Here is a 12988-nt window from a genome sequence, read left to right as displayed (position 1 = left end):
GCGGGTCTCAGTCATTAAACTGTTAAAAATAAGTCAAATTATTATTATTATTTTTTATTTAACTCTTACAGTAAATCTCTATATCAACTTGAGGTTGATATAAGGTAAAAAAAAAAAAAGGTTTTGTGTCAAAGACAACTTTGTTTTTTATAGTAAAACTGAAATATGCAGTATTTAGTAATTAGAGCCTTAAAAGATCAATAATAATGCAGGACACCATTGATTTTAATTAGTTAATATTTTTGAGTAATCACAGTGAAAAATTAAATAAAATCCTACTAAATATATTTGGGATCCAAAAGGTCCCCCACTCATAAAGTGATACATTTTTATTATTTTTTTTAAAACTTTTAACACTTAAATTACGAGATCAACTTCAGATATATCTCTCGATTTTACGTTTGAACTATTATTTGGTTTGTTTTATGCTCTTTTGTCAAATTAAACTTTGATGTTTTTATATGGCAACCACACAATATATGCAATATTTTTTTCCACATAAAACAATTTAAAGTGATATTTCTTAAGTAATAATTCATTATAACATAGATTTTTAGTCTTTTTTTTTATTTTAGCAATGGCAAAAAAAAGACAAATAAAGACAAAAGAAAAAAAACAGCCTGCATGGCAGCTTTGTGTCAAAATTGCAACTTTTTCTTGTTAGATTTCACCTCATTCCACTTTTTTTAAATGTTTTTTGAAATTTTTGCAATATTATCAATTTTGCAATCTTTGCAGAATGTGTGGTGGGCCGGTAAACAATTAGCCACGGGCCGCAAATGCCCCCCGGGCCGCACTTTGGACACTAGTTATTAGCATATTATATACCAGTCGGTTAGAGTGGAAGAGTAAACTGTACACAGTAAATGTACGTATACTAAACCTCTTAAAACATGAATAACAACATGTAGTGCTGCTTCTTTATGTGCTGTACTTCGACTGAAGTCCTAATAAAACTACCATATTTTTCGGACCATAGGGCGCACTCGACTATAAGGCGCACTGCCGATCAATGGTCTATTTTCGAATGTTTTTTCATACATTAAAGGAGTCATATTATTGTTATTCTTTTCTAAATGTAAAACACTTCCTTGTGGTCTACATAACATGTAATGGTGTTTTTTTGGTCAAAATGTTGCATAGATGATGTTTTACAGATCATCTTCAAGCCGCTTTCTGACAGTCGCTTCAGGATGCGCCGTTTTGTGGGCGCTCTTATTTACGTGGCTCACCTTCGACAGCGTCTTCTCCCCGTCATCTTTGTTGTAGCGGTGTAGCGTGCAAGGACGGGAGTGGAAGAAGTGTCAGAAGATGGAGCTAACTGTTTTAATGACATTCAGACTTTACTTCAGTCAATAACGGAGCAGCATCTCCTCATCCGCCGGAAATGTGTCCCGTGAAAAACCGTTCGACCGGAACTCTCTAATAACTAAAGTTCCTTGGGTGAATAATGTAAACTCACTATACCGGTATGTTTTAGTGCTTTCATGGAGAGTTTACTGACAGATATAAGTAAGAACTGTACACTACTTTATATTAGAAATGGCAACAGCGGAGGATGAATGTCCCATAACAAGAAGATAGAGAAAAAGAAGGAGCTTATCGACTACGGCGTCAGCACAGACTACAATGACGGAACCGCGCAAATTTTTAGGGCTTATGCATATCCCAAATACAGATCAGCAGGTACCAAAAGGTAAGAAAAGTTGCTTTTGCATATTATTGCGAAACAAAACGCCAGATAATATGTCTTACCTTATACACACACCATAATAATACTCGTATATTGAAGCACAGAACAACTCAGCAAGCGGTGCGGCTTCATAGCTTACTAAAGTCGTACTAAAACATTTTGATAGATTTTTGAGCGCCGTGTGTAATGTTCTAAATTTTCAACGGAACATATAAAATGTTAGTGTTGTTTACTTGAGACAAATTGCAGTCTACACATATCTTTTATGTGTGACTGCCATCTACTGGTCACACTTATCACTACACCATGTACCAAATAAAATTGTTTCGAGGTTGGTAAGCAAAACCAGAATGATTCCATACATTCGGCACACCGGGTTATAAGGCGCACTGTCGAGTTTTGAGGGGGAAAACGAGTATTTTAAATGTGCCTTATAGTCGGGAAAATACGGTAATCCAATGGCATTGATAACCATTGAAATACTGATCATGCCATATTCTGATCACCTGGAACTTTAATATGATAGTTTTGCAAAAAATAATGACAGAACAGAAATTCACTACTGATGACTGCCCCATGTTAAAGTTTTAAGAGGGCAGCGACAGAACGACAACGGTCAATTTTGCGCTGAAAAAATAGTGTGTACTTAAATACTGTTTATGAGGCAATCCATCGAACCATCCAGTTCGGTTATTCAGCTGTCATTTATTTTTACTTTAACGCCAATGCTGGAATATAAAAAAAAATGCAAAATGCAGTTGAACTCATTCATCTACCTTACTTGCTGATGCAAAAATCAATGATTACGACGGCAATTGCATTTTGTGCTGGTATAAATATAAGTTTCAAACATGTCACATTTTAGGTCAGGTACTTAAACAAAAATACTGAGCCTCCACCTCAGTCAAAGGGTTCCTATCAAAAAAAAAAAAAAGTTATACAAATCAGCCGACACCAGAGGCGCATAACAATAAAAGCAAGCGCTGAAGGGTTTAATATAATCATACACTGGGCCTACATATTTTATTGGTATTTCTTTTTATTATTATCTGCAGTCATTCGGTTCAACCTAATTATTAAAAAATATAATAAAAAGACCCCCAATCAATGCGTGCATTGCGCAGGTGCTTCAATGCGTGCAGTCATTGTTCCTTCTGCATTTTTGACTCAAACATGAATACTTCAAACAAAATGTGTTAAGTGCATCATGTCAAGGTTGCAAACGTGCACTTACCGTGTAGTAGTCGTACCAGCGTGCATCAGGGACATAGCCCTTGACCTGTGTAGCTCCCTGCAATGCCAAAGCATATAGTTGGACTTTAAAAAGAATAACTCGATCATCAGCACAAATGTTGTCCAAGGTTTACTTAACACCGTGTCTATGGTAATTGTGCAGTGTGTGTGTGTGTGTGTGTGTGTGTGTGTGTGTGTGTATACCGCTTCAAGGGCAGGCGTGATTAGAAGAGCAGGTCCCCAGAGAAATTGTTTATGAATGTCCCAAGTAGTCCGATCCGTCACAAACCTGTCAGCACAGAAGATAACAAACTCAACTAGGAAATAACCACCAACACACTACACTCGCGATCAAAAGTTTACGTACACTTGTAAAGAACATAATGTCATGGCTGTCTTCAGTTTCCAATCATTTCTACAACTCTTGTTTTTTTGTGATAGAATGATTGGAGCACATACTTGTTGGTCACAAAAACCATTCATGAAGTTTGGTTCTTTTATGAATTTATTATGGGTCTACTGACAATGTGACCAAATCTGCTGGGTCAAAAGTATACATACAGCAATGTTAAAGGCCTACTGAAAGCCACTACTACCGACCACGCAGTCTGATAGTTTATACATCAATGATGACATCTTAACATTGCAACACATGCCGATACGGCCGGGTTAACTTATAAAGTGCAATTTTAAATTTAAAACGTCTATGTATGATGACGTTTGCGCGTGACGTCAATCGTTGAAACGGAAGTATGCGGACACATTGTGTCACAATACAAACAGCTCTGTTTTCATCGCAAAATTCCACAGTATTCTGGACATCTGTGTTGGTGAATCTTTTGCAATTTGTTTAATGAACAATGGAGACTGCAAAGAAGAAAGCTGTAGGTGGGATCGGTGTATTAGCGGCTGGCTGCAGCAACACAACTAGGAGGAGTTAGTTGGATAGCAGACGCGCTATCCGACGCTAGCTGCCGACCGCATCGATGATCGGGTGAAGTCCTTCGCCGCGCCGTCGATCGCTGGAACGCAGGTGAGCACGGGTGTTGATGAGCAGATGAGGGCTGGCGTAGGTGGAGCGCTAATGTTTTTATCATAGCTCTGACGAGGTCCTGTAGCTAAGTTAGCTTCAATGGCGTCGTTAGCAACAGCATTGCTGGGCTTCGACAGGCGGCACAGCATTAACCGTGTAGTTACAGGTCCAGTGTTTGGTTCGGTGTCTCCTGATATTGTTGATCTTCTGTCTATCCTTCCAGTCAGGGGCTTAGTTCTTTTGTTTCTATCTGCATTTAAGCACAACGCTATCATGTTAGCTCCGTAGCTAAAGTGCTTCACTGATGTATTGTCGTGGAGATAAAAGTCACTGTGAATGTCCATTTCGCGTTCTCGGTCCTCATTTTCAAGAGGATATAGTATCCAAGGTGGTTTAAAATACAAATCCGTGATCCATAATAGAAAAAGGAGAAAGTGTGGAATCCAATGAGCCCTTTTACCTAAGTTACGGTCAGAGCGAAAAAATATACGTCCTGCACTGCACTCTAGTCCTTCACTCTCACGTTCCTCATCCACAAATCTTTCATCCTCGCTCAAATGAATAGGGTACAAGTCGCTTTCTCGGTCCGAATCGCTCTCGCTGCTGGTGTAAACAATGGGGAAATGTGAGGAGCCCTTCAACCTGCGACGTCACGCTACTTCCGGTACAGGCAAGGCTGTTTTAATCAGCGACCAAAAGTTGCGAACTTTATCGTTGATGTTCTCTACTAAATCCTTTCAGCAAAAATATGGCAATATCGCAAAATGATCAAGTATGACACATAGAATTGATCTGCTATCCCCGTTTGAATAAAAACAAATCATTTCAGTAGGCCTTTAATATTTGGTTGCATGTCCCTTGGCAAGTTTCACTGCAATAAGGCGCTTTTGGTAGCCAAGTAAAAATCCTAGTTTTTAAACCCGTTCTCAAACAATGGCAATAAAAACTCTTCTGATAAAAACTCTTCTGATTTTGAACCCACAGGTTGCTGGCACGGCCACTCTCCCAATTGCGCCACGCCGTACCCAAGAGAAGACAATCACATTTGACGATCTCAAGGAAGTTAACGTCATAACAAGGTTTGCGAAGGTGGACCAGCGAAGGGGCGTGGCGAGGAAGGCTTTCTGCCGGAGCAAACTGGGCATAGCTACAGCCCGGTGGTGGCACAACATGTCTGCAGACCCACATCCCCTATCTCACAACCGTTGTATGGGGCTGGGGATTCCTAGGGTTCCCATTCTGCCTCCCATCCACAGAAGCAGGATGGGGGTTCAATGCGAAGTTGATAGTCGAATCCGACTCCTCTGAATCGAATCGTCGACTATATTCTAAGACACCCAAAGTTGACTCACTCGTGCAATAGCGGTCTGACGACGGTGCTTCCTGAGACATGTGCTTCAAACATGAGCGTGTACAGGTACGGCAGGAGGGTGTAACGGGTGTTGAGGACTTTCCGGGATGCCTCTGCGAAGGTGGAGTTCCAGGCAACCGGATCTTGTCTCTGATAACAAAAAAGAAACAGACATGAGCAATACATCAGGCTAGACTACTGCAACGCACTTCTTGTCGGGATCCCCAGCAAGAACATCCAGAAGCTGCGATACATACAGAATAGTGCTGCTAGGATCCTGATGAGAGTGCGGAAATATGACCATATCACACCAATTCTCAAATCCCTTCACTGGCTTCCTGTTCCACTCAGGATGGAATACAAAGTCTCCCTACTAACCCACCAGTGACTCCATGGAAATGAGCCCCTCTTCCTCAAAGACTCACCCCCAAATCCTCCACACGACACCTCCGCTCCGGACAGGCTAACCTCCTCCAACTTCCGAGGACAAAGCTACGAACAGTGGGAGACCGGGCTTTCTGCTCCGCCGCTCCCAGTCTGTGGAACGCTCTCCCTGACCACCTGAGGGCACCACAGACTGTGGATGCTTTTAAAAAAAGGCTTAAAAACCCTTCTTTTTAAAAAAGCCTTTTTTTTTAAAGATATATTCATACTAGTTCTAGCTATTTGGCTGTTCTAGTTTTTATTTTTATTTATTGTTTTATTATCTTTTTATCTTTATTTGTTTTAATACACTGTAGCCCTTCGAGGTTGTTTACTCAACGTAAAGTGCTTTTTACAAATAAAATCTATTGTTATTATTATTATTATTATTATTATCACTCACATTTCCAAAGAACTGAAAGAAAGAACACAAAGGATTTACTTATTGTAGACATACAGTATCCTACATGACCTTAAAAGGTTCAAGAACATTTTCTTTTAGCCATAATATTGGAGACAATGATTCAACTTTAAGAGAAGGACTTTCATCATCTGGTATAAACAATGGCCTCACCTTCATACAAATGGGAATTTATTTTGTATTTTGGTCTGTGGAAAAGTAGTCGACTGATTCCCAGGGATTACATCTTGCTGACATAAATGCTATCATCAATGCTCTTCAGCTCCAGGCAGTATCTAAAGATCCTTGCAACTCTGTATTACCATCCTGCAATCAATTAGCCGAACGATGGTCCTGAGGATGCCATCAACATATCACATTCAAACCGCTATCTGTAACATTTTCAGACATAGGCCGCCTGCCATCGGCTAAATACAGCTTGAACCAGGATTTAGGCATGATTGTATTTTTAATTCAAAACAACTGTGTTGCAGTAACAGTTGGGGATGCGTACCGGATACTGAATTATGTCGGTACTACATGGGTAGCTACTAGGGCTGGGAATCTTTTGGCACCACACGATTCCACTCAATTCGATTCTTGAAGGTAACAATTTGATACAAAATGTATATTTATTTATAACATTGGGTGCCAGTTTTATGATTAACTACATTCCTCAAGAAAATAGATAAACAGCTGTGATACATGTATCTATTACCTGACAGAAAACTGGTTTTGTTTATTAAAATCTACCCAAACATTTAATCAAGTCAAATACTAATTAGACAACAAGAGAAGTATCCCACACTTAATTTTGTCCTAAGTAAATCTGTACAGCAGATACGGGTACCTTCATTGGCAGCAACACATGGCAAACACGTAGTCACAGGGGCATTTTTACCACTGTGTTACATGGCCTTTCCTTTTAACAACACTCAATAAATATTTGAGAACTGAGGAGACCAATTTTTGAAGCTTTTAAGGTGGAATTATTTCCCATAATTGCTTGATGTACAGCTTTAGTTGTTGAATAGTCTGGGGTCTCCGTTGTGGTATTTTAGGCTTCATAATGTGCCACACATTTTCAATGGGAGACAGGTCTGGACTACAGGCAGTTCAGTCTAGTACCCGCACTCTTTTACTATGAAGCCATGCTGTTGTAACACTTGCATAATGTGGCTTGGCATTGTCTGGCTGAAATAAGCAGGGGCGTCCATGAAAAAGACGTTGCTTGGATGGCAAAATATGTTGCTCCAAATCCTGTATGTACTTTTCAGCATTAATGGTGCCTTAACAGATGTGTAAGTTACCCATGCCTTGGGCACTATTACACCCCCAAACCATCACAGATGCCTATAACAGTCCGGATGGTTCTTTTCCTCTTTGGTTCTGAGGACACAACGTCCACAGTTTCCAAAAACAATTTGAAATGTGGACTCATCAGACCACAGAACACCTTTCCACTTTGCATCAGTCCATCTTAGATTAGCTCGGGCCCAGCAAAGCTGGCGGCGTTTCTGGGTGTTGTTGATAAATGGCTTTCGTTTTGCATAGTAGAGTTTTAACTTGCACTTACAGATGTAGCGACAAACTGTAGTTACACTGACAGTGGTTTTCTGAAGTGTTCCTGAGCCCATAAGGTGATATCCTTTACACACTGATGTAGGTTTTTGATGCAGTACCGCCTGAGGGATCGAAGGTCACGGGCATTCAATGTTGGTGTTCGGCCTTGCTGGTGCTGAAATTTCTCCAGATTCCCTGAATCTTTTGATGATATTATTGACCGTAGATGGTGAAATCCCTAAATTCCTTGCAATAGCTCATTGACAAATGTTGTTCTTAAACTGTTCTTACGCATTTGTTCACAAAGTGGTGACCCTCGCCCCATCCTCGTTTGTGAATGACTGAGTATTTTATGGAAGCTGCTTTTATACCCAATCATGGCACCCACCTGTTCCCAATTAGCCTGTACACCTGTGGGATGTTCCAAAAAGGTGTTTGATGAGCATACCTCAACTTTCTTAGTCTTTTTTGCCACTTGTGCCAGCTTTTTTGAAACATGTTGCAGGAATATAATTCCAAATGAGCTAATATTTGCAAAAAATAACAACGTTTACCAGTTTGAACATTAAGTATCTTGTCTTTGCAGTCTATTCAATTGAATATAGGATGAAAAGGATTTGCACATCATTGTATTCTGTTTTTATTTACGATTCAACGTGCCAACTTCACTGGTTTGGGGTTTTGTACTGTTGCAAACATACACACCTGGGGTGTCCAATTTGTTGGACACCCCAAAGTAGTGGATAGCATCAATATTTTGGCCCCCAGGTCCCACTATGGTCACCCCTGGTCTACACAGTTGCAGTTTTATAACTTAAAAATCTTAATAATTTACTTTTTTCCAAAAAACAAAGTCAAACAGCTTTTTTCACTTAATTATGACCCCAAAAGTTAAAACACAAACAATGATCATACAATCCTCCAAAAATCGGCCATCTTTGACCAATTTGCAACGCGGTGTTAAAAAACAAAATAAACAAATGAATAAAGTCATTGGCCTGTGTAGGTAGTCTACCATCAGAGAATGGCTTTGCATGGTTTTATTTGAAGGGACTAAGTACAGTACAGTTAAAGGTTTAGGTTTACAATGTAATAACACAGCTGACAAGGCCAGAGACATTTATCAGGGAGACCATGGCCTGGATTAACCTGTTGTGTGAAATAACAAAATAAAAAAAGGCAATCAAAGCCGGTTTTCCAGTAGATCATTCCACAAACCCATTCATAATGTTATCCTAATTGTACTTTGAGCATTGTATTGGAATTTCTATATTTTGTGGTCTAGTGACGACAGGAGAAAAATAGCTGTCGGGCTAACTCTGCTGTGTTGACAGAAATAACAAATACAAACCCCAAAACCAGTGAAGTTGGCACGTTGTGTAAATGGTAAGTAAAAAACAAAATACAATGATTTGCAAATCCTTTTCAACCTATATTCAATTGAATAGACTGCAGAGAGAAGATACTTAATGTTCGAACTGGAAAACGTTGTTATTTTTTGCAAATATTAGCTCATTTGGAATTTGAGGCCTGCAACATGTCTCAAAAAAGCTGGCACAAGTGGCAAAAAAGACTGAGAAAGTTGAGGAATGCTCATCAAACACTTGTTTGGAACATCCCACAGGTGAACAGGCTAATTGGGAACAGGTGGGTGCCATGATTGGTATAAAAGCAGCTTCCATGAAATGCTCAGTCATTCACGAACAAGGATGGGGCGAGGGTCACCACTTTGTGAACAAATGCGTGAGCAAATTGTCGAACAGTTTGAGAACAACATTTCTCAACGAGCTATTGCAAGGAATTTAGGGATTTCATCATATGCGGTTTGAAATATCATCAAAACGTTAAAACAATCTGAAGAAATCACTGCACATAAGCGATGATATTACGGACCTTCGATCCCTCAGGCGGTACCGCATCAAAAATACATCACTGTGTAAAGGATATCACCACATGGGCTCAAGAACATTTCAGAAAACCACTGTCAGTAACTACGGATTGTCGCTACATCTGTAAGTACAAGTTAAAACTCTACCTGCTCAGTGGCCTTGTGGTTAGAGTGTCCGCCCTGAGATCGGTAGGTCATGAGTTGAAACCCCGGCCGAGTCATACCAAAGACTAGAAAAATGGGAACCATTACCTCTCTGCTTGGCACTCAGCATCAAGGGTTGGAATTGGAGGTTAAATCACCAAATGATTCCTGGGCGCGGTCACCGCTGCTGCTCACGGCTTTGCTGTGGGGATTGGTCAAATGCAGAGGATAATTTCACCGCACCGAGGGTGTGTGTGACAACCATTGGCACTTAAACTTTTAACTTTACTATGCAAAGCCAAAGCCATTTATCAACAGCACCCAGAAACGCTGGGCCCGAGCTAATCTAAGATGGACTGATGCAAAGTGTAAAAGTGCACATTTCAAATAGTTTTTGGAAACTGTGGATGTTGTGTCCTCCGGACCAAAGACGAAAAGAACCATCCGGATTGTTACAAAAGCCAGCATCTGTGATGGTATGGGGGTGTATTAGTGCCCAAGGCATGGGTAACTTACACATCTGTGAAGGCACCATTTATGCTGAAAGGTACATACAGCTTTTGGAGCAAAATATGTTGCCATCCAAGCAACATTATCATGGACGCCCCTGCTTATATTAGGAACACAATGCCAAGCCACGTGTTACAACAGCGTGGCTTCATAGTAAAAGAGTGCGGGTACTAAACTGGCCTGCCTGTAGTCCAGACCTGTCTCCCATTGAAAATGTGTGGTGCAATATGAAGCCTAAAATACCACAAAGAAGACCCTGGACTGTTGAACAACTTAAGCTGTACATCAAGGAAGAATGGGAAAGAATTCCACATGAAAAGCTTCAAAAATTGGTCTCCTCAGTTCCAAAATGTTTACTGAGTGTTGTTAAAAGAAAAGGCCATGTAACACAGTGGTAAAAAAGCCTCTGTGCCAACTTTTTTGCAATGTGTTGCTGTCATTAAATTCTAAGTTAATGATTATTTGCCACAAAAAAAAAAAATTCTCAGTTGGAACATTAAATATCTTGTTTTTGCAGTCTATTCAATTGAATATAGGTTGAAATTGTATTCTGGTTTTTTTTTTACGAGTTGCACAACGTGCCAACTTCACTGGTTTTGTACATCATAAAGAAAGTAATTTTAGACTTAATATACCCAGAAAATATATTTGATGTCCACACACACAAGTATTGGCTGTTAGAGTCAACACATTTCCCAAAAGCTTTTTTGTTTGTGATGTTTTTTTTAGCATCCCTGTCACGGAAAACGTACGCCAAGAGTCAGCACTATTTTCAACAACAACAACGACAGCGGCTTGTGCACCTGCACACTCTAATGAGGTTCGGTGCAAAAAAAAATAAATAATCGGTCTTCATTTGAATAATATTGTTTGATTGACACTGTCACAGGTATTACTCGAGCAGTTATGTGTAAATCAGGGTGAAATGTGACTCCAGGATTCAAAATGATTTCATACATTTCACACTATTAGAGCATATTCTCTTTTCAACTGTAATTTGACGGTTCGAGGAGATAATGCTTATTAGAATATTTTTAACCGTCGACCAATGGTTGCAAAAACTGCTGACATTTTAGTATTTGGTTGAGCGCAGAACAGTTCCATTATCTACTGACCCAAGGAGGTTACCTTTTAATATCTGAGAAAATGTACAAGGCGGTAATTAATTGGAAGCACAGGAGTTTCTCGCCGTCCTGCTCCTCTTGCAACCCTTGTTTCACAATCCTGTGTTTGAATTCCTTCCGACACAGCACACATCAAAAGATGGCAAAACGTAACGAGAAATGTGGGTTTCCAAGCCTAGCAATCAGAAAGAAAATAGCTTTTTGATATATTGTGAAAAACTGACTTTCTCACTGCATTTCTACACGTACAGTGGTGTCTCAAAATACGTATTGGACATGAGCGGTCTCTCTGCGAATTGTTATGATGTAGGTAGCAAGGAAAAAATGACGAAACCCAAAACCAGTGAAGTTGGCACGTTGTGTAATTCGTAAATAAAAACGGAATACAATGCAGTGTTTCCCATAAACTGCCAAGATACCTGTGGCGGTGGGGGCGTGGCTATGGGCGTGGTCACCATGACATCATCGATCAATTTGCATAATTTACTACAATTTTCTCTAAAAAGGCTCAAAAAATGTATACTTACTAATTAATAATAACAGTTTTGTTTTAAACGTCCATCCATCCTCTTTACAATATAATTACAACACTTTATGTACATATTTATATACAGATTTGAACAATAAGTTATTCACTGAAATATATTTATTAATTGTGGTTCTTACAAAAAAGATATCTTATAAAATATAAAAGCTAAAATGTCTCAAAGCTCTGCCCCTTTAATTAGTGCATACTAAATAATTTAACTTTAGCCTACTACTACAACCATATTATTTACCAGCAACATAAAGTGAAACAGAGGCAGAGGTGCCCTGCCACAGTCAGTAACAAATAAACATAAAACAGTAGTGGTGGTAGATAGACACAGAGCTTCATCAAACATCTGATCCACTGAACAAAGAGCTCCAAAAATCTTGAACTTTAGACTGCCATCAGTTTTACTCCCTACACTTAACCATGTGTTTCCTACTGCCTGCAGACTTTGCACCCTTTGTTATATACACATGTTGTGTTTGTAATATAAATACATTTAATAAAGTCAAATACAAATAAGGCAACAAGAGAAGTATCCTACACTTCTCTTTTATAAAGTAAATCTGAACAGCCGATATGGGCATCTACATCAACTATATGATTTGCCTGAGAAGCTGGAGAGGACAAAAAAAATAAATATTATTATTACCGTATTATTATTATTATTTATTTTTTATTTTGTATTTGTGGCGGACGTAATTCTTTTGTGGCGGGCTGCCACAAATAAATGAATGTGTGGGAAACCCTGCAATGATTTGCAAATCCTTGTCAACGTATGTTCAATTGAATAGACTGGTTCTTGAACTCACCATAGTGTGGACTGTGACGCAACAGTTTGTTTACATGTGCCAAAAAATATTGACTTAATCATAGTAGTATCAACGAGATACGTGCCTGTACTTGGTATCATTACAGTGGATGTTAGGTGTAGATCAAACAATGGCGTTTGTTTACATTTTGATGCCGGTGTGCTACATTACTACATAATACTTGCGAATGAGACTCGGAAGAAAACAAGATATAACAACTGCAAAACACAGTTATCGTGATCAGCTCATTCCTAATTGTTGAATCTTAAAATATAAATTGTA

The 12988-nt window shown here is 39.3% G+C and overlaps 1 protein-coding gene across 1 annotated transcript in view; it reads right to left on the bottom strand.

The window, feature by feature from the left end:
- si (sucrase-isomaltase) overlaps positions 1 to 12988 on the bottom strand; it is a 221924-nt gene that overhangs the window by 36422 nt on the left and 172514 nt on the right. Inside the window, exons 41-43 of the mRNA XM_062068147.1 lie at positions 5312 to 5460; positions 3131 to 3215; positions 2928 to 2984 (exon numbers count right to left, since the gene is read on the bottom strand). Of these exons, the coding sequence (XP_061924131.1) occupies positions 2928 to 2984; positions 3131 to 3215; positions 5312 to 5460 (291 nt within the window). The remainder of the gene's footprint in view (positions 1 to 2927; positions 2985 to 3130; positions 3216 to 5311; positions 5461 to 12988) is intronic.

Source organism: Entelurus aequoreus, linkage group LG13 (genome assembly GCF_033978785.1).
Source record: "Entelurus aequoreus isolate RoL-2023_Sb linkage group LG13, RoL_Eaeq_v1.1, whole genome shotgun sequence".
Classification (NCBI taxonomy): Eukaryota; Metazoa; Chordata; class Actinopteri; order Syngnathiformes; family Syngnathidae; genus Entelurus; species Entelurus aequoreus.
Note: the sequence above shows the minus strand (reverse complement) of the source record. Positions and strands in the feature narration are given on the sequence as shown.